Below are 22,427 nucleotides of genomic sequence, written 5' to 3' on the forward strand. Positions count from 1 at the left end.
TAAAGGAGAGGAGAGGAAAGGAAGTTTCTATTTTCCTTCTGCGGCAGAAAGGAGATCCTCATTAGACCATCAGAGGATTTGAAATGATGATGGGTATTCATTGGAAACGATACAAGAGTGGCAGTTACAAAGGTTGGAAAATTTCAAGGACTTTTTCAAGAGGCGCATTTCAATTGAGGGGATCTCTCTTTCAGGGAGGGCTAAAGTACAACAAATCAAGCCCCCTGTTTTGGAGCATCTCTGAAAGGGCTGGAATCCGAGTCAGGGCTTCATGGGTTAAAAAGCCGATGTCACATCGGCCGTTCGAAGCTCCTCCTCCGCAGTGAGGTGAAGAGTTTTGAAAATCACCCCACTGCAAACTCCTCCCCCTACTGGAAACCTCACATAGAAATGCTGCAAATGACTCTGGCCCCGCGTGTAGTCGCCGCTGAGCTGCACGAAGCCCTGGTTTCCAGCAGGCATACTGCGGGCTTGTGGTCTGGGTTGAGACGCTGTGGGCGGACGCTGAGAACATGAGGACCGCGGACTGGGGGCTGCACTGGGCTGTCGCACTACTCTTCGCTGCGGCGGGGGCTACAGGTAAGGTTTGCTCCAGGAGCCCCTGCGGGGCAGGCAGCTCCCGATCTCTGGGAACCTTTTGGTAATTTACTTTAGAAGTGAGGAGCGAAAAAGAATCACTCCTTGCTTGGGGGACTTGTGGGTACATGGCACAATGACCTCAAACGGTTGATGAAGAGAGGAGGGGGAGAACCAGGGATTGCGGAGTCGCGGTAGACTCAGTGGAAACCCCGCACAGCTATCCCAAGTCTCCACCAGGTAAGGCGCCACCCCATGTTCCTCAGAGTGGGTGTGGGGACATCCAGACCTAATGTTGGGATCCCCCTCCGCCATTCTTGGGACGAGGGCGACTTGAAGCCCCGCCGCCCAACTTGGAGGGTTGGTAGATACTCATCTCTGCCCACAGGCAGGGGTTACCACCTGTCCAGACGGGCTTTGTGCCGGGTGGGACTCTGTATCTCCCATGCTGTCAGCGCGGGCTAACCCAGGGGTACCGCCCCCATCCACCGCCCCTGCGGCCCACCCCCAGGCTCCCATTGGGCGTGGTCTGAACAGGCGAGTCTCGAGCCACTCCCCTTGCCCAATGGGAGTCAGAGGCGGACGTGCAAGGCGTGGCTTGTGGGAGTGCAGGGCGGGGCTGGCGCGGTACCCCCCCTCCCGCTCCGGGCAGGATGAGTCCATCCGGGGCTCCCTGTCATAAAGGAGGCGACACGTTCTGAAGCAAGCTTCCGGGAAGGTGGAAAGGGGCCTGCTGCGCACCCTGGGCTGCAGTTTCTTCTCCAGCTCCAGCTCCCACTTTTTTCTCATCGCCCCAGTCAAGCACACAGGTGTGGCCTATGCCACCCTCAAGACCTCAGGGCTTGAAATGTTGCCTTAGAAACTCTCCCTTGGGTCCTTGGTCCAAACTTGAGACTTGCAGCCAGGGCTGGGCAGGCACCACACCCCTTTAGGATTCCTTGTTTGTTCGGAGGTTCAAAAAGGGTTCTGCTGAGCTGAGTTGCCCCTATAGCGATTTTTCCTTTTAGGAGGGGCAAGTGTGAATTTAGGTTTGGCCAAGAGGTCAGTTGATACAAGATTCGGAGTTACTGCTTTCTTAGATTAGATTTCCTAGAGGCAGTCAGCTCTGCTTTAGCCAACAGCTAACGAATTGTTCCTACGTAGAATCACTTAAGCTTATGAAAGGATTGGGACTGCCTGAAGAACCGTATAGCAAAAGTTTTGTTGTTTCACTAGCTGGAGTTTGGCTTTGACTGGAGGGAGACTTCTGAATGTCTTGTCGAAATTCCCTCTATGACACACCCGTTTCTACTGGGAGGGGAAGATTGGAGGATGCTTCAAAATAGCCAGGATGCCTGTTAGGATATTCTGTCACCTAGATGGATATACAGAGTGGAGAGAGCCAGCTTCCTCGGGGTGCACCAGATTACCTTGTACTTCACTCACTGATCCACTCCTTAGAAAATGCTGCCAGTGAAGTCTTCAGCAAGACTAACACAGTGGCTCAGTTTAGTTTCCTGTCTTCTATTCCCCAGGAGGCTGTTTTCCCCAGACTTCAGAGTTCCCTCATACTGTATGTTTATAGTAGCCCTAACTGCTCCAGCTGGCTCCCTAGCTGTCTTCAAAGCAGTTCCTAAAGCATTTCTTGTCAGTTTCCTTTAAGAATGGAAGTAGTTGGAATCCAAACTGCTTTGCCTTTATTTAGATAAAAACTGGTTCAAGATCAGTCAACAGTTGTGAGGTGTCTAATACGTCAAAGGCTCAAACTCAGCAGTCAGTCCTGTTGCGTTCTGTATGCTCTTTTGACATGCCCCAGATGGATTCATCTGTCATTGCCACACATTTCTTCCAGGGGTAAAATGGTAAAAAAAAAAAAAAAAAAAAAAAAAAAAAAAATAGGGTGATCTTTCTTGAGATTAAAACCTTTCTGGGACAATTATGTTCCTTATTCTTTCTAGGGAATTCCTGCTCTTATCTGTGTGGTTACACTTCTGATAAGATCCAATTCTAGATGCTTCTATTGCTTGGTGCTTTGATGAACCTTTTGATATCCCCTCCACATCAAGTACTTTAAAAGCATCCACACCCTCAGGGATGTCAAGCAAATGGCCTCTTGTTGCTAACAGACTCTGGAATTAATCAGCCTTGAACAGTGACAGAGACAGGCTACTCTTCCCAAAAAGAGCAAGTGACAAAATTTACCTGTCTTTGGGAAAAAAACATTGGTGCACTGATTTGTCTTGTGGTTTTGTTTGTTGGTGCTGGAAATGGAACCCAGAGCCTTGTGCATAACTACCATGAGCTATTCCCAATCCCTCTTTTTATTCCTTTTTTTTTTTTTTTTTTTTCTTTTTTGGTCTTGTTTTGGTACTGGGTTAACCTAGGGCTGCTCTGCCCTGCCACCGAGCTACCGTCCCCACCCTTTTGATTTTTTATTTTCAGAGTGTCACTAAGTTGCTGAGGCTGGTCTCACTTGTGATCTTTCTGCCTCAGCCTCCTGAGTTGTTTTTCCCTTTCTTTAGGAGACAGGGTTTTGCTATATTGCCCAGGTTGGCCCCTAACTCCTTAGCTCAAGTGATCCTCCCACCTCAGCCTACAGAGCAGCTGGGAACACCAGCACATGCCACAGAGCACAGTGGTCAATTGGTTTCTCAATTTCTTATTTATTTTCAGTGTGAGTTTGCATCCACCAGTGACTTTCTTTTTTTCAAGGAAACAATTCTATACACTATTTTGTTTTCTCTGCACCACAACTGTCTTCAGTAGCCTGGGAAAAACATCGAAAGCATTTACCACCTGATTTGTGTGTGGGGATGAAAAGCAGAAATGTGTGTTCTCCTTTTCTGTTTCGATAACCTTGTTCCTGGCTTGTCATTCATCACATGAGAGCGCTGAGGTTTGAGTCTATAAGAGATGGGTTTTGTTGTTGTTGTTTTTTCTTTTTTTCAATGTGGGGGATGAAACTTTTGGCTATTACATGCTAAGCAAAGAACTCTACCACTATACCACTAAGCAAAAACCCCAGCCAGGGATCTTTTTTTTTCTCTCGTTATCAGGGATTAAACCCAGGCGCACTTAACCACTGAGCCACATCCCTAACCCTTTCTTAAAATATATTTTATTTTAAGATAGGGTCTCACTAAGTTGCTTAGGGCCTTGCTACGTTGCTGAGGCTGGCTTTGAACTCATGATCCTCCTGCCTCAGCCTCCTGAGCTGCTGGGATTACAGGCATGTGCCACCATACCTGGCTCTTAGATCTTTTTTAAGGGAGGGTGCAGTGCTTAGAAAACTGTGATCCTCATTCACGCATGAGAATTTTTTTTTTTTTTTTCCATATAAATGGAAACAGAGATCTTCAGCCACCTGTGCTAAAAATTTGAATTATAGCTGGGGAAGACTTGGTATCCAAGGAGGGGGTTTTGCTGCCCTTTTTTTTTTTTTTTTTTTTTTGGTGGTGATGGTGGTACAGGGATTGAAGCCAGGGATGCTCTACATCCCCAGGACCACCCCCCCCCCCCCCCCGATTTTTGAGACAGGATTTGGCTATGTTGCTAAGGCTGGCCTTGAACTTGTGATCCTCCTGCGTCAGCCTCCTGAGTAGCTGGCCTTACAGGAGTGTGCAACCATGCTTGGCTTCTTTCACTCTTTAAAGGGCCTTTAGGTGTAAGTAGTACGTCCAGTCCTTCTACCAGCACATTTTGTTTGTAACATGGTCCCTTATGCAAAGGTGAGAGCAATGGATTGATGGTCACCAGAGCTGCTGTGGCCTGATGGGGTGACAGAAGCTCCTTCCCCAAGATCTTTATTGCCAGTGCCCTGTGCCTGAACTTCCCTTTTAATTTATCTGGAGTTCTAGAATCCCAGTTGCTTTTGCCCACTCTATGTGAGAGTTAGTCATTTCCTCCTTTTAGCCAGATCACTCCTCAGCTGTGAGTCAGCAGGGTGTGGGGTATATTGTGGCACCTCTGAGGGATTTATCCTGTTCAGAAAAGTAGTTGGGCAATAGAATTATCAGCATCCTGTAACCACAACTGATTTCAGAACTCATTTGGTTCTCTCTTCCTTTCCTGTTTTTGACCCATATTCCTATCATTCGGCTCCCAACTGTGGCCACCTAGAATGGGCTCCTTGGAATTTAGTTATCAAGTTCTCTTTATTCTTCTGAATCCTCCTTATATCTTTCCATCTTTACAACCTTCATCCTTCTTTTGACTCTCCTCATGCCTCTCCTAATCTCGCCTGGACTGCTTCCAGAGGCATTGAACTTGAATTTAAAAGATCTTTTCTTTTTCTATGCTGGGGATGGAACCCAGGACCTTGTGCATGCTAATCATGTGCTTTACCACTGAGCTCCACCCCCAGACTTGTTTTCTTTTGAGATATAATTGACATATTATTAAGTGGACAGATATTAAGTGACGAGTTCAGCGATTTTTGATCAATGTCTACATCCATGAACCACAATCCTACCATGAGGATATGGAATACACTTCAAGCCTCCCAGAAAGTTCCACCGTGTCCTCTTCCAGCATAATCACTCCTCCCACAACACACACACATCTCAAAGACAACTGCTAATCTAATTTCTGGAACTGGAAATTAGTTTTGCCTATACAAGAATGGGACATAAATGCAGAGTATGTACTCCAGAGAAAAAGAAGTCAGAGACAACATAAGGTTTTTGAATGGATCTGTGTTTCTGTGTTGATTTGGCTCTTATTCCTGAGTAATACACCACTGGATAAATATGTTGGAGGAGTTGCATTATTATGATTGTACACACAGATCCATGTAGATATGTATTTATCTCTCTCTTTTTTTTTTTAAAGACTATCTCACTAGGTTGCTTTATAGCCTCACTAAATTGCTGAGACTGTCTTCAAATCTGTGTGATCCTCTTGCCTCAGCCTCCCAAGCCATTGGGATTATAGGTGTGTGCCACCATGCCCCACCTATGTCTATTTTTCTTTAAAGTTATAGATGGACACAATGCCTTTCTTTTGTTTATTTATTTATTTTTTGGTGCCAGGGATTGAACTCAAGGGTGAATAGCCGAGTCACATCCTCAGCACTTTTTTTTTTTTTTTTTAATCAATTTTGAGACAGGGTCTCACTAGGTTGCTTCAGCCTAAGTTGCTGAAGCTGGCTTTGAACCTGCAATCCTTCTGCCTCAGCCTTCTGAGCTGCTGGGATTCCAGGTGTGAGCCACCACTCTCGACTTATTTATTTATTTATATGTGGTGCTGAGGATCGAACCTAGTGCCTCACACAGGCTAGGAAGCACTGGACCACTAAGCTACAACCTCAGCTCCCTATATCTCTGCTTTTAAGTTGATGTTTATTATGTTAGCACCTGGGTGGGGCTCCTTTTTTGTTCTGTTGTTTTAATCCTCAGGATACCCTCTAGGAAATAGGAACCACTGTTCTCACCCATTTCACAGAAACAGAATGAAGCCCAGCAAGGTTAGGTCAGTTACCCAAGCTCTTCTAGATAAGTAGACTGGAAAGCCAATTAAACCTAGGAGTGTCTAAGCACTCCATGACAGTGCCTCTCAGGGAATCTCTACAAAAATCCTGGGTGAGCTATCAGTGCAGAATGGACAAAGGGACAGATTTTTCCTACATGGATCCTTTTACCAGACATGTTAAGTCAGATGTCTGTCTGCCCATGTGTATTTGAAATTTCAAATAAATGCACGGATATATGCATAGAGAAGTAAATCAGAATGGTCTTTCAAAACTCATTTGAGTGTGTGTGTGTGTGTGTGTGTGTGTGTGTGTGTGTGTGTGGTGCTGGGGATTACACTTAGGGCCTTGTGCATTTACAAAGAAATAATCTTTAGGCAAAAAATTAACTAAATATTAGTTTAATTTTGATTCACAGACTTCAGGGCAGTGAAAGAATACTCATCTGGAAGTTGGGAGTTTACAGAAGTAAACCAGGGCATGGTAATAAAATGTAATAGGGATCTGGGTTAGATCCCCAGACCACGAAACAAAACAAGGGAATAAAGTCTAACCAAGTGGTCCAGTTCTCCAAGAAGGTGATCTTTAAACTAGGTCACTCCCAACCCTAAACCTCCTGCCTCTGCCTACTGGTTAGAACTACCAAAGGCAACCAAAACAGCTGACAGCAAGGAGGGCTAAAGCCAGAGACAGATACTGACCTGCCTCTAGGTTCTCCTGTGTGGGTTTTTTTTTTTTTTTTTTTTTCCTTTGGTACCAGGGTTTGAACTTAGGGGTTCTTAACCACTGAGCCACATCCCGCAGATCCTTTTTTGCATTTTATTTAGAGACAGGGTCTGACTGGGTTGCTTAGCATCCCGCTAAGCTGCTGAGGCTGGCTTTGAACTCTCGATCCTCCTGCCTCAGCCTCCCGAGCCGCTGGGATTACAGGCATGCTCCCCGCCACCCGTGGGCCTTCTTTTCCTTTCTTTTTTTAAAGGTTCAAAAATATAGCATTCTTAAAACCACACAATCCAAAAAAGAATAATAAAAAGAAGCCCATGTGCGACACACAATAGAGAAGATCCCCGGGAACGACCACAAGCTTCTGCACCTGGTTTTTCCCCACTTACTACGCTGGGGACGCCATGTCCCTGCCTAAGAATGACTGACGTCGCCCTTTCGATGGCTGTGGAGGAGTCACGTTATCATACATTTTACCTGGATATCCATGTAGATATTCTACTAAAAATATAGTGTATATAAGGAAAATTATTTAGCTCACGGTTCTGAAGCCTGAAAGGCCAAGACAGGACCTCTGCAATCTGCCCGGGCCTCCTGCCCTGAGGAAAACGCGGAAACACAAACTGCGCATGCGGAGAAGCTGGGAAGCTCGCTTTATAACCGCCTGCTCTCGTAACTGACGCAGTCTCGCGAGAACCGCGGGAATTCCCTCATCTCACCGGCCCAGGCACTAAAATTCTCCATAGCCACACCCCGGGAAATTTTTCTCTTCCTTCCTAGTTTCCTTTCCTTTCCTTTTATTTTTTTGGTGATACAGGGAGTTGAATTAAGTGGTGCTTTTTCACTGAACTACATCCCCTGACTTTTTTATTTTTTATTTTTGACACCGGGTCCTCTTAAGTTGCCCGGGCTTACCGCTAACTTGCCATGGGAGGGAAATTTCGATATGAATTTGGATGGATTGAACCATATTCAAGACATGGCCTGTATATATCTAGAGATCTATGAAATATCTATGAGATATACATATTTCTTTATAATGTATAATATCAATATAGATGCATGTAAATCTATTACATATTATATGTAATAGGTACGTGCATAGGCCTAAATGTGTGAATCTGTATGCTGTGTTATAAATATTTAAATAACATGGAAGTGTAAATATGTGTGTAATAAGATATTTATATTATAGCCATATAAGAGATGTATAGGTATAAACAGATTTAGGTAAATCTATATAATATTCTATAGATGCTCTGAATTTCATATATACTGTGCTTACATATGTATGTAGTAATGTCTATAGATAGACCTTTTTTTATGCCCTGCAGTGCTGGGGATGGAACCCACGGCCTTATGCTTGCTAGGCAGCTGTTCTACCAGTAAACTCCTAGAGATACCTTTCACATCAGTTACATGTTAATTATCTATTAGGCAACAATAGCAAGTTACTCAAAATTAGTGCCTTAAAACAACACAGTACAGTCAGGTGCAGTGGTGCACATTGCCAATTCCAGCCCAGCAACTCTGGAGACCAAGGCAGGAGGATGGCACGTTTGAGGCCAGCCTGGGCAACTTAGTGAGTCTCAAAAAAAAAAAAAAGAAAAAGAAAAAGAAAAAGACTGGGGGTGTAGCTCAGTGATAAGGCACCCTTGGGTTCAATCCCCAATACCAAACAAACAACAACAAAAATAAACTATTATTTCCTAGTTTCTATAGGTCAGAAATTTGGAGGCAACATTACTAAATGGTTGTAGCACAGGGCCTTTCACCAACTTGCTGTCAAAATGTTGTTATGAAAAAAAAAAGGATTTGCAGGACTGAGGACATAGCTCTGTGCTAGAGCACTTGCCTAAGGCCCTGAGTTCAATTCCCAGCACTGCAAAAACCATATCTGCGGGTGCTGTAGGGATAGGAAGACTTGGCTGGGGTTGAAGGACTTTACTTAACTGATTGTATGGAGCTGTCCCTCAGATTGCTTCAGCGACCTAATGACAAGCAGCTGACCTCCTCTGCAGCAAAAGATGCAGGAATGAGCAGTCAGAAGACACAGTGCCCCTTTCGTGACCTAGGCTCAGAAACCACTCCCCATCACTTTCACTTGTCCTATTTGGTAGAAACAAGTCACTAAATGTCTAGTGCACACTGCCAAGGAAAAGCATCAGGCCTCACCTTCCAAAGGGAGCATCACTGAATTTGTGATGACATTTTCAGACTAGTGCCAGCTCTTTTTTCTTTTCTCTATAATATAAAGTGAGGATGCACCAGACATCCTTGAACTACGTGCATGTGTGTTAGTATTTCCGCAGGATCCTAAGGACTTGGCATTTTAAATCTCAATAGATTCCTTTCTATTACCTTTTAAAGTGTGGAAGAGCAGCCCTTTTATCCAAGCCAGATGATGAACCAGGCCATGATTTTTTTTTTTTTTTTTTTTTTTTTCTTTTCTCTTCTCTTTCTTTTTGGTGCTGGGAATGGAACCAAGGCTTCAGTATGCTAAGCACTTGCTCCACCAGCGAGCTATGCCTGTTTTCCTAGGTCGTGATTCTCTGCATACCTGTTGAATATGAAGATTGTGTCCATGTCTGAAGGGGCTGAGACTGTATCATACTGCAAGCATGACAGTGACATCCCTTATCCTCAAAGAGTTCTAACTCTGGACTGGGAGATACATAAGTAAACTTTTCTACATAGTGCAGTAGGCTGAGAAAAGAGTATATTTAGAGGTCATGAGAGTTCCTAACCCAGTTTTTTTGTTTGTTTGTTTGGTTGGTTTTTTTAAAGCAGGTTATCATCCATGTTGACCTGAACAAATAATGGGGATTAACTGAGCAAAGGGGTGGATTTGGGAAGGGACATTGCCTACAGAAGGGACCATGGTGGGGTTCAAGGTTGTAAAACTTTGACGGGATGCAGTATCAGGACTAGTGACACTGCACTTTCTTGTGCAGTTCTGTGCAAGAAAGGGCCTTCCTTGATGTTGTCATCAAGTTGAGAGTGTCGAGGCCTGGCGAGAATGGGTGAAATCTTGTGACCTCCAGGCAACTCTCTCTTGCCGGTAGAGGAAGTTTCCATCTGGTAACTTAGGACTGCAGATGGACATGTTGGAGAGGGACTGAGATGGGTGGAGGGAGCACTGGTCACAGATTCATGGCCTGGAAAAGTTGTGTGGGCATGTCCTTTCTGTTTCTTTTGGGCTGTGGGTCATCTTCATTTGAGAATGGCTCTGAATCTTGGTGTGGACTTAGGTAGAAATCACAATTCTTCATTTTGGCCAGGGATGAACTGTAATAGGTCCCAAGTCTTGACTTCACAGAGCTTCCCCTAAAGACTTCTTTTTCCCGAATGGTCCATGGTCCATAACAGTGTGTATGTGTGTGTGTGTGTGTGTGTTTCTGGGACTAGAACCCAGGACCTCATACATACTAGGCCAGTGATCTACCACTGAAGTATATCCCCAGTCCACAAGTTCAGAAAAAAAGGTTTTTTTCAAAGTATTTCAAACATGTAGTTGGTTGAATCTGTGGTTGAGGAATCTGTAGATTTGAAAGGCCAACTGTGCTGTTGATTTGTGAATGTTTGCCTGAATTTCACTTCAAAAATAACTATATGTATGTATAATTATATATATATACATATATATATTTTGGTATGGGGTGTTAAACACAGGAGAACTCTACCACTGAGCACTCCAATCCTTTTTTTAATTTTTAATTTTGAGTATTGCTAAGGTGCCCAGGCTGGCCTCAGATTTGTGATCTTCCTGCCTCAGCATCCCGTAGCTAGGGTTATACGCGTGTGCCACCACACAGGGCTCATAAACATTCTAAATAAAAGGTACATGCAGTCAGTGGCATTTGGATCTCTTTTCTAAGATACAAACATCATATACTTGGGGAAATTTTTGTTTAAAAATTCAAGTTTTCACTTTCCTATGGAAGTTTTCTTATTACATTTTTTGTTTCTATCTTGGTTCCTTTTTTTTCTTTTTAATCTGATCTTAAGATACTTGATTATCTTCATTATTAAAGAAAAAAGAAAAGAAACTAAGAGAAAAGAGAAAATAACTAAAAGCAGGAAGTTTTTTTTTTTTCCAGAATTTCTCTGAGTTTCATTCCCAGTTTAGATTTTTAATAAACCAAATTATTTTATTTAATTTTTGGTATCAGGGATTGAACCCCAGGATAGGTAACCCCTGAGCCACATCCCCAGCCCATCTTATATTTTATTTAGAGACAGGGTCTTGCTAGGTTGCTTAGAACCTCACTAGATTGCCTGGCCTTAAACTTGGGATCCTCCTGCCTCAGCCTCCCAAGCTGCCTGGGATTACAGGCTTGCACCACTGCACCCAGCTAATTTCTTTATTACTGTGTACAGAAGTTCTTTTGTATTTTGTTCCCACCTCTCAGTGGGTCTATACTTCCCATTCAACAACCAGGGCATCAGAGCCTCCGACGTGATTGACAGGTCTTTCTTTTTAGTTTATTCATTGAATCCTCCATGCTCCTTTGGGTTTTGATATTCATTTGTTACTCCTGTTACCTGGGACTTGGTGATGGAGGGGATTACTTTTCTGCTGCATTCCTTGGTTGGCAGGAAATAGATACAGGAAACTCAGTCGGTTTCTGGTTCTAGTACTGAGCAACTTTCTTCCCCTTTTCTTCTCTCACAGCGGAAGCCAAGTGTGGGAGAAATGAGTTCCAATGCCTGGATGGGAACTGCATTTCCTACAAGTGGGTCTGTGACGGCAGCCCTGAGTGCCAGGACGGCTCTGACGAGTCCCAGGAAACGTGCAGTGAGTCCCCCCACCCTTTTTTTTTTTTTTTTTTTTCCATGCTGGGGATCGAAACCAGGACCTTGTGCATGTGAGGCAAGCACTCTCCCAACTGAGCTCTCTCCCCAGGCCGCGTCTACCCCTTTTTTGTGTGGTGCTGGGGATGGAAGCCGGGCACTTGCCCAGGCTAGGCAAGCACTCCACCACTGAGCACATCCCAGCCCCTCCTGGCCCTTTTTAATAATGACTCATACAAAAGTGACCAAGTAAATGAATGAACCCCAAATTAGGAGGTGGGGAGAGAAGATGTTCCAGGTTGAGCATCCCTAATCCAAAAATCTATGACTTGAAATCCTTCAGAATTTGGTACTGGGGATTAAACCCAGGGATGCTTTACCCTGAGCTAAATCCCCACCCCTTCTTAATTTTTTTATCTGGAAGCAGGATCTCACTAAGTTACTTAGGGCTCCACTGGATTGCTGAGACTGACATTGAATTTGTGATCCTCCCACTTCCGTTGGTAGGATTACAGGTGTGTGCCACGGCACCCTGCAGACTCCAAGCCTTTTTGGGTGCTGATATGATAAGTGGAAATTTCCCCACCTGATCTCGCGTGAGCAGGGGCGTCACAGTCAAAACACTGGTGCTCTAAAGAGCATATAGAATTACCCTCAGGCCGTGCTTGGAAGGTGTATATGGAAGCATCAGTGGATATCCTGTTTGGACTTGAGTCCCCCCCACAAGCTCTCATTTTTTATATATGCAAATATTCCCAAACCCCAATCCTGAAACTCTTCTGATTCCAAGCATTTGCATTTCAGATAGAAGGACAACGCCACCTGTCCTGGAATTTCCCTTCTTTTTTTTCTTTGTTTGTACTCGCCCGGTGCCAGTGATGAAACCCGGGGCCTGGTGCCTGCTAACTAAGCACGTGCGTTTCCCACTGAAACGGCACCTCCAGCCCCATCTGGCTGTATTTTATTGAGGTTAAATTTCCCATAATGTGGGGATGGGGTTATGGCTCAGCAGCAGAGTGCTTGCCTAGCATGTGTGAGGCACTGGGTTGGATCCTCAGCACCACATAGAAAATAAATATATAAAATAAAAGTATTGAGTTCCGCCCTACAACCTTAAAAAATTTTTTTTGAATTTCCCCCTAACATAAAATGAACAGTTCAGAAGCGTTAATGCATTCACAGTGCTGTGCAGCCACGATCTCTAGCTCACCCAGTGTCTAATTTTTAACAAATGCCCTTAAATGCCCTTCATTTTGACCTCTTAAGGTAGGATTGGCATCCTCTTTCTGAAAAGCTCTGGAGTTTTCTTTTACAAAGATGGGCCTGGTGGGGCTGGGCTGTGGATCAGTGGTGGAGCTCTTGCCTGGCATGTGTGAGGCCCTGGGTTCAATACTCAGCACTGCATAAAAATAAGTAAAATAAAAAGATCCCTTACACCTAGAAAAAAAATTTGAAGGAAAAAAAAAAAAAAAAAAAAGAAGATGGCTGGTGAGACCAAGTGATCTTTGAGTTAAGAATCTTTTTTCTCCTGTAGTGTCTGTTACCTGCAAATCAGGGGACTTCAGCTGTGGGGGCCGTATCAACCGCTGCATTCCTAACTTCTGGAGATGCGATGGCCAAGTGGGACTGTGAGACGAGCTCAGACGAGCAAAGCTGCCGTGAGTGTGTCCCTGTAGCTGGCCAGCCCTAGACTGTCTGTGAGTGACAGGCCCGGCCTGTGCCCAGGAACCCACCAGCCCTGAGAGTGGACAGGCATTATTCCCCAGGTGGCCCTGGCTGCTCCTTGCTGGGCTCTATCCCACCTCTCAAATGCCACCATGATGAGGAAGCATTGCAGTGGAGGGGATGGTGCCTCCCCTAGTGTCACCATATGCTCTCAGGCTGTTTTTTTGTTTGTTTTGGGGGGGATCAGGGATTGAACTCAGGGTTTCTTAACCACTGAGCCACATCCCCAACCTTTTCTTGTATTTTATTTAGAGACAGGGTCTCACTGAGTTACTTAGGTCCTTGCTAAGTGACTGAGGCTGGCTTTGAACTCGAGATCCTCCTGCCTCATCCTCCCGAGCCCCTGGGATTACAGGTGTGTGCCAATGTGCCCGGCTTCATGCTGTTCTTGGTGAGGGCCTGCCATCTGGCACATGCAGCAGTGAGCCACTGTGACCCTGCCAGCCACCCTGTGAGACTGAGCTCACAGTTATATGTAACAGAATACTTCACATTATGAAATAATATTATCTGTAACAAAATAATATAAATATTATGTTAATATATTTTTAATGTTTATTTCACAAAATATAAAATCATGTAATAAAATTTATATACATTTATATAATAAATTATTAAATAATATATAATAATATGAGAATTCTAATATATAATAATATTAGGCTTCTAATATATCATAAGAATATAATAATATGAAATAATAAAAATTCTAAAAAGGTACTGAAGGAATTTAAAGCTTGCAGGGGCTGGCCTGCAACTAGTGGCAGATCCCTGTCCGGCGGCACCTGAGCCCTCAGCTGGGTCTCCTCCAGCCACAGGAGCACAGACAAGAAACAAAACTCACTGGTTATTTCTGGAATTTGCCATTTAATATTTGTAGACTGAGGTTCACTACTGGCAACCGAAACTGCGGGTTTGAGGGAACAGCTGTTGTATTTTTTATTTTTTGTCGTCTGGTCCCTGCGATCAAACCCAGAGCTGCTCACAATGCCATGAGGCTTGTTGGGTGAGGACGCTGAGGCAGAGCGTTGTCAGCCTGCGCTCACCACCCCATGCCCCTCCAGCTCCCCGCCACCTGGGCTGTGGCCTCTGCAAGGCAGTATCCCTGGCTGTTGGGACACGGTGGCCTCCCCGGTGACAGGCTTGGCTTCTTCCCCATCGTCGGTCCTCCGCAGCTGCCAAGCACCTGCTCTCAGGTAACCGAGTTCCGTTGCCACGGACGGGAAAAGTGCATCTCTCAGCATTTTGTCTGTGCACCGGGGGACCGTGGACTGCCTGGGGACGGCTCGGATGAGGGCTCCCTGCCCAGTGAACCCCTGCGGCCCACGCCAGTTTCCGCTGCACAGCTCCGCCTGCATCCCTGGAGCTGTGGGCCCTGCGATGGCGACCCCGTAACTGCGAGGAACGGCTCCGACGATGGCCACCGGCGCTGCGGGGGCCGGGACACTTTCAAGCCCCCAGCGGGACTCTGGCCCCCTGCTCCTCCCTCGAGTTCCACTGTCCCCAGCAGTAGTGGCGAGTTGTATCCACAGCAGGCATGGCGTTGTGACGGTGGGCCCTGATTGCAAAGTACAAGTCCGACTGAGGAGAAACTGTGCAGTATGTGTGGGGGACGGGGGTCTTGTCACTGTCCCCTAGCCGGGGTCTACTGGTAGCTCTGGGAGCTTAATAATTTTGAATTGCCCAGCAAGAAAGTTGGTTCTGATCCTTTTTTTGTTTTGGTGGCACTGGGATGTGACCCAGGGCTTTGCCGGGCCAGGTAAGCACTTTATGTCTGAGCTACCTGCCCAGCCCAAGTTGGCTCTGTTTTTGTTTTTTTTAGTGATCATTCTCATCCCATTAAGGAGAAAGCAGCCCCAGAACACACTTGTCTTTAATGTCTAATTTTTTTTTTTTTTTTTGGCAGTACTGAGGGTTAAATTCCAGGGGCAGCTTTACCACTAAACTACATCTCCACCCTTTTTTATTCTTATTTATTTATTTATTCTTAAATTTTTTGGTACTCAGGATTGACCTCAGGGGCATTTAACCACTGAGCCACATCCCCAACCCTATTTTGTATCTTATTTAGAGACAACATCTCACTGAGTTGCTTAGGGCTTCACTAAGTTGCTGAGGCTGGCTTTAGACTCACAATCTTCCTACATCAACCTCCTGAGCCACTGGATTACAGGTGTGTGCCACTGTGCCAGCCTTTTTCTTTTTCTTTTTTCTTTTTTTTTTTTTTTAAAAACAGGGTCTCACTAAGCTTCTGGAATTTCAGACTTGTGATCATCCTGCCTCAGCCTCCTAATCTTTTTGTGACAAGGGGAGCATACTAGTTCATTTGGCATTACTATAACAAAATGCCTGAGGCTGGGGACTTAAATAAAAGAGGTTTGTTTAACTCTGTTCTGGGGGCTCAAGGACATTGACATCAGCTTAGTGGATGGCATCACAGTGTAGAGAGTGCATATAAGAGGGAGAGATTATTGGTGAGACCAGAAGTCAGAGACAAAGAAGAAATCAGTAATGGTCTCCCACTAGGCTCCAGCTCTTAAAGTTTCCACCACCTTTTAATGTCTGCATACTGGGTACCAAGCTCTCAACACAGTAACCCTTGGGAGACAAACCACATGCAGAGCTTTGCAGGAAGCAAGCTACAATTTGCAGTATTATTGATCCAGAAAGGATCCTGGGCTTCAGGCCTGGTTGGTAACACCTAAGCTTTGTGACCTTTGACTGAGCACTTGAATTCACTAGGCAGTGGTTGCCCCTGATAGTTTCGGGCCACAGCATTGATCTTTGTAGACTTTGATTAGATTCTAGGGCACCAAGGACAACTTTCTGCGGTGGTAGCAAGGTCCCACAGCCCTGCATGGCCAGTATGGCAAGGTCACCTGATGACCAGGATCTTGAACTTTAATGAATTTTTCCCCCGCTTTTGGCAGTGCTGGGAATTGCACCCAGGGCCTTGATGCTTGCAAGGCAAGCACTCTACCAACTGGGCTATATCCCCAGTCCTCAGCTTTATTGAATTTATGTAATTAAAATTTAAATGGCTACACGTGGTCAGTGGTTTGTGTGTTGGAGAGAGTTCAGATAAAAAATGTGAGTCTGGATCTAGCCCAGTGTTTGGGTTCCTTAAACATATTGATTTAGCTGCATTGTTCATCCAGGTGATTTTTGTTTTTCTGGGGCTTTTGGTATCTGTGCCCAGATGCACAGCAGTGTTCAGAGTTGAAAACACTGTATGGCTGGAACTGGGCTGTTTGCATTTTGTTTGTCGGTGCTGAGGATTGAAACCCAGGGCTTTGTGCCTATTGAGTGTTCTACCACTAGCTACACCCCTAGACCTACGCTGGTTTTTTAAAGTCACATTTTACAAAATGGCAAATGGCGTTCTAAGTGATTTGTTGTAAACCTTGACTGAAACTCATTTGTCCCCCATGATTCATGAGCAGACTTCCTCCAGCACTCTTTACAGATGAGGAAACCTAGGCATAGAATGACCTTGGAACCTTACCAAGAATTCAGACTGTGAAAGCCAAAATCCCCTGTTGTTCTACCATTTCAGCCACCATCAAGTTTATGCTCTGATATAGGCACATCCGGCCTTGCTTTTTTTTTTTTTTTTTTTTCCTTTTTTTTGTGCTGGGGATCAAACCCAGGGCCTTGTGCTTACAAGGCAAGCACTCTACCGAGTGAGCTATCTCCCCAGCCCTATTTTTTTCCTTAATGCAAAGATATACCATGGGTTAAAAATGAAAGTAGTGGCTGGGTACATTGGTGCATGCCTGTAATCCGAGCTACATAGGAGGCTGAGACAGGAGGATCCCAAGTTTGAGGCCAGCCTCAAATAAAAGGTGGTAGAGCACTTGCCTAGCATGTGTGAGGCTTGGATTCAGACCCCAGTGTCTCCCCCGAAAAAGTTTAATTTATAAATTTTACAGAGGAAAAGGTTAACAACAATAGCTAATAGAATATAGCTATATAATAGCTATATTCTATTATTATAATTATTCTATTATTATAATAGCTATAATAATAGAATAATTATAACTTTATACTGTAAGAAAATTGTTACCATCACCATTCTAGTGGGACCATTATTCAGGAAAATAAGAATTACCTGAACAAGAACACTGCTACACCGTGACAGTTGATCTCGTAACCAAGGTAGCTATGTAGAAACCCAGCGGGCTGGTAGCATATACAGCATGGATACGCTGGAAAAAAAAGAATGATTCGCATCCTGGGCTAGATGGCATGGGACGGTGCAGGGTGTCATCATGATACCCAGGGCACAATTTAAAACTCAAGCATTGTTTGTGTAATTTTCCATTGATACTTTGAGACTGCAGCTGAATATGTGGCTGAAACTGGAAAGTAAAACCGAGGATCAAGGCAGACGACTGTGATTCTTTTTCTCCAGTTGCCCCCCCTGGGAAAATCAACACAATTTTCTTTTCCAGCTGTGGCTACCTGCCGTCCTGACGAATTCCAGTGCTCAGATGGGACCTGCATCCATGGCAGCCGGCAGTGTGACAAGGAGCACGACTGTAAAGACATGAGTGATGAAGTCGGCTGCGTCAACGGTGAGCTGCGCCCTGGTTTCTGCTAGCATCTGTCGGTGCCTTGCTGTTTGTGAATATTGCATAATGTTGGGGGACAGTGGGTCTCAGATGAGGGAGGCACCTGCCTGGTCCCTGCACTAGCTGTGGGTTCTCGGGCGAGGTGACCCTCACTTCCGCTGAACTGGAAAAACGCGCCCTGACTTCAGGACCCCGAGGTCTGATGCCATCGTGCACTGAGCTCTGGCTCTGCGGTCAGTCGTAGTTGCACTTTAAGAGCCAATTTCACCCGCAAAGCCTTTCCCTGAATCTGCCAGGCGGCTCCCCCTTGGGAGCGCCCTTAGGAGACACGCTTGCCCTGCACTAGGAACCCGGGCCCCGCGGTGTGCACCACTGAGCAAGAACTGGGTCAGCCCTACGGTTCTCAGTATAGGATTCATTTTTTTAGAAAAACCTATCTGTAGCAAAATCCACGTCCTACGTAATTAGCATCTCAGGTTTGTCTTTGTTTTGTTGTGCTGCAGATTGAACGTAGGGCCGTGGCACATGCTAAGCAGGCACGTAGGTACTTTGAATTGTGCGGTCCAGTGACGTTGAACACAATTCACACTGTTGTGTGGCCATCATCACTGTCCATCTCCAATGCTCTTCATCTTGCAAAACTGAAACTCTGTCCCCATTAAACGCTAACTCCCCATCCTCCTCCCCTAGTCCCTGACACCCACCATTCTGCTGTCTGTCTCTGTGGATCTGATGACTCTATGGACCCCCTGTGAGTGGAATTGTGTAGTATTTGTTCTTTTGTGACTGGCTTATTTCACTGAGCATGTCTTCAGGATCCATCCATGTTCTAGCCTGTGTCTAGATTTCCTTTTTTAAGGCCAAATAATATTCCACCCATCATGTGGAGGAATCCTGTTGCATTTGTCCCTTGATGAATCCTTGGGTTGCTCCCATCTTTTGGCTATGGAAGAATGCTGATGTGAATGTAGGGGGACAGAATGACTTTAACCTGGCGGGACAGCCACATGGTAGAATATGCAGCCAGGAAATGAGACTTCAGCCACCAGCATTCACACAGGAGAACCTTATGACCTTAATGTTAGGAGGAGCAAGTTGCAGATTATGAGGAGTCATTTTATAACGTTCGAAAACAGGCTAAATCATACAACATATTTTTCATTCACACGTTTCCCTGAAGTATGAATGATGGGGCTGAGGATGCGGCTCAGTGTTACAGTGTTTACCTAACATACATGAAACCCTGACCACCAAAAAAATAATAATAATAATTAATGAAAAAAATAAGGAAATGATAAAGCCAGGATTCTTTTTTTTTTTTTTTTTTCTTCAGGGCTTAGGGCTGAGGACCCAACTCAAGGCCTTGTGCTTTCTAGGCAAGCACTCTGCCACTGAGCTAAATCCCCAACCCCTGAATTCAGGATTCTTATTCTTTCTATGGGTAGCAGGATAAGTCAAAGCCTGCTAGAATAGTCTCCATTAGAGTTGGCAGAATTTTACCATGAAGCACCAGACAGTAAATATTTTTGACTTTACAAGGGCCAAAGTCTCTGTCACACTACTCATCCCTATTTCATATTGTGGAAGCAGCCACAGACCTTCTGTAAATGAATAGGTGTGGCTGTGTACCAATAAAACTTTATTTAAATAAACAATCAGTCGGCCATTGTTGTTTCAAGGGCCTGATTTACATTTTAATTCCTACACTGGGTGTTGGGTTCTCAAGTGTTCAGTAAACAGTTACTGGGCTGGGTGTAGCTGGTGGCAGAATGTTTGTCTGGCATGTCTAAGGCCCTGGATTCTATACCCGGAACCAAGAAAAAATTATCATTTTTATGAATGAATACATTTCTTTCCATTCTGTGTAAGTGAACGGTTACACTAAAGAGGGCCATACCAGCTCCTGTAGCTCAGATGCACCTAACGGTTTCTCTTGGGCTCTCACAGTGACACTGTGTGTGGGGCCTGACAAGTTCAAATGCCACAGCGGTGAATGCATCACCCTGGACAAAGTGTGCAACTCAGCCCGAGACTGCCGGGACTGGTCAGACGAGCCCATTAAGGAGTGCGGTGAGTCCCAGATGCAGCCGGCTTGGGGAGCTTGTGGAGAGCCAACTGTAAGACCGAGGTGGGGGCATGAAGACGGGGAGACTCGGCCCACCCACTATAGCTTTAGGGCCCTTGTGCATCGGTCGCCCCAGGGGCCTCCACTCAGGGCAGGAGGAACAGCACAGGAGTGCACGCCTGCAGTCCCAGCTACCCAGGAACCCAGGCGGGAGGATCACAAGTGCAAGGTCAGGGCCAGCCTAGGCAGCGTCGCCAGAGCCTGTCTCAGTATAAAGTAGAAAGCCCTGGAGATGACGCTCCCTCAAGGAGCTTGCCCGGCCTGCCAGCTCCCGTTGACCTTTTTTGTTTTTGGGTGGGGAGTTGAGCCCAGGGGCTGTCACCATTCCAGACTTTTTTTTTTAACTTTTTGAGACTTGGTATCTCCAAGTGCCCCAGGCTGGTCTTGAACTCATGATCCTCCTGCCCTGGCCTCCTGAGTCACTGGGATTCCAGGCCTGCAGCACTGCGCCCGGCCACACTAACCGTTTTTGGGGTGTATGTTGAGTGGCATTAAATGCATTCACACAGGCGTGACCATCACCATCCCCCTCCCTAGCACTTCTGTCATTGTCAAAACCGAGCCCCTGTCCTGGCATCCACCTTTCTACTTCCTGTCTGGGGATCGCGCTATTCCCGGGGACTCCTAGGAGTGCAGTCACGCAGCGTCTGTCCTTTGGCGACTCCTTTCCTTCTGTCAGCACCATGTCACAGGGTTCGCCACGTGAAATGGAGAGACAGCACCAAGTCCTGTCCCGGGTCATGCGACTGCACCCCTCGGATGCCACATGGCCCAGGGGGTGGGGACTGAGAGGCCCCAGGTTCCTGGGTGACCGGTGTGTGTCCTTCACCCTATGCAGGGACCAACGAGTGCTTGGACAACAATGGGGGCTGTTCTCACATCTGCAATGACCTCAAAATCGGCCACGAGTGCTTGTGTCCCGATGGCTTCCGGCTGGTGGACCAGCGCAGATGTGAAGGTAACTCCCGGCCTGGACCAGGCTTGGGCCCCATCTCCCTGTCTGTTAAACAGGCAGGACAGCAGTCCCCAGCTCTGGCGCTGCCGGGCGGATGCCCCGTGGGTGGAACTCGGGGCACAGATCTGACCTGCAGTGACCGCTGGCTCCGCGGAGCTGCTTCCCTGCTGGTTAATCATTAGGAAATCGCTCATGAGACCCGGCCCTTTGATCTGGGCCCCTGAAGTGAATGGTCAGGTCGGGGTCACTTTGGGGGATGACATTCACTTTTTTCTTTCCCGGGGGGCTGTGCTGTCCCTCTGCTGCCACTGGGGTGCAGGGTTTGGGCGCTGGTTCCATCGCTCTGTCTGCCGCCTCACGTCTCTTCCTGTCTGCACTCAGATATCGACGAGTGTCAGGACCCTGCCACCTGCAGCCAGCTCTGCGTGAACCTGGAGGGCAGCTTCAAGTGCGAGTGTGAGGAGGGCTTCCAGATGGACCCCCGCACCAACGCCTGCAAGGCGGCAGGTGAGCACGGCCACTGCGGGGCCGGCATTGCCTCACCTGAACTTTGCACAGGTTAAAGGCAGCAAGGACCAGTGGCCGGTGGAGCAGCCTGCTGGGACTCGGGCTTGCCAGGAGCCTGCCGCACGTGACCTGCTCCTCAGAGTCACGGGGGACAGTGTGCAGGTCCCAGCCCTGCCAGGGCAACAGGAGCGCCCAGGACAGTGGAGGGATCTCAGGGCCAAAGGGTGGAGGCTATGGCATGAGCTGCCCACACCTGCTCCAGCTGTTTTTTTTCTGAAGATACTAGGGATTGAACCAGGGGTGCTTTGCCACTGAGCCACATCCCCAGCTCTCTTATTTATTTGAGACAGGTCTCACTTAGTTGCTTAGGGTCTTTCTAAGTTGCAGAGGCTGACCTCAAACTTGTAATCCTCCTGCCTCAGCCTCCCCAGTCATTGGGATTTCAGGTGTACACCACCACACCTGGCTCCAGCTGTTTTTTTAACTAAAAGAATGTATCTCGAGGAAACAAAATTTTATTTAAAACAAAGGCCAAAATAGAATAGCACATTATGGAACACAATGGCAGAAATCCGGTCATCCCTCAGTATCCGTGGAGGATTGATTGGGTCCAAGACCCTGTGAAGCTACCAAAATCCACAGAAGTTCAAGGCCCTTATATGAATTGGTGCAGTATGTGCATCACATCCCACTTAGACTTCAAATCATCTCTAGATGACTTAGAATACAATGTAAGCACTGTGTGTGTGTTTATTCCACTGTTTTATTTAGGGAATGAGAGAAAAATACTAGTCATGATTTGTGTTTGTTCAGTACAGATGCATTTTCACCCCAAATATTTCCGATCCACAGTTGGTTGAATCTGAAGATGCAGAATCCACTCCCACAAAAGGGCCACTGTAATTGGCTTTCTTTTCTATCCTGAAGTTTAGGTTACAATTGCAGCCACATGCTCATTCCTAGAATCCCTTAATCCAGGAATCCCCTGTTCCCATGTGCAAG

At 46.1% G+C, this 22,427-nt stretch overlaps 1 protein-coding gene across 1 annotated transcript in view; it reads left to right on the forward strand.

Moving 5' to 3' along the window:
- Positions 1–375: 375 nt before the first annotated feature.
- The window catches only part of LDLR (low density lipoprotein receptor), a 37,004-nt gene continuing 14,952 nt past the window's right edge, over positions 376–22,427 (forward strand). The window contains 18 exon segments of the mRNA XM_079114740.1: positions 376–486; positions 489–579; positions 11,421–11,543; positions 13,074–13,162; positions 13,164–13,197; positions 14,440–14,447; positions 14,449–14,565; positions 14,567–14,626; positions 14,628–14,639; positions 14,641–14,712; positions 14,714–14,737; positions 14,739–14,765; positions 14,767–14,817; positions 14,819–14,858; positions 17,719–17,841; positions 19,786–19,908; positions 20,802–20,921; positions 21,300–21,425. Of these exon segments, the coding sequence (XP_078970866.1) occupies positions 391–486; positions 489–579; positions 11,421–11,543; positions 13,074–13,162; positions 13,164–13,197; positions 14,440–14,447; positions 14,449–14,565; positions 14,567–14,626; positions 14,628–14,639; positions 14,641–14,712; positions 14,714–14,737; positions 14,739–14,765; positions 14,767–14,817; positions 14,819–14,858; positions 17,719–17,841; positions 19,786–19,908; positions 20,802–20,921; positions 21,300–21,425 (1,336 nt within the window). The 5' untranslated portion in view covers positions 376–390.

This window comes from Sciurus vulgaris (assembly GCF_902686455.1).
Source record: "Sciurus vulgaris genome assembly, chromosome: 16".
Lineage (NCBI taxonomy): Eukaryota > Metazoa > Chordata > Mammalia > Rodentia > Sciuridae > Sciurus > Sciurus vulgaris.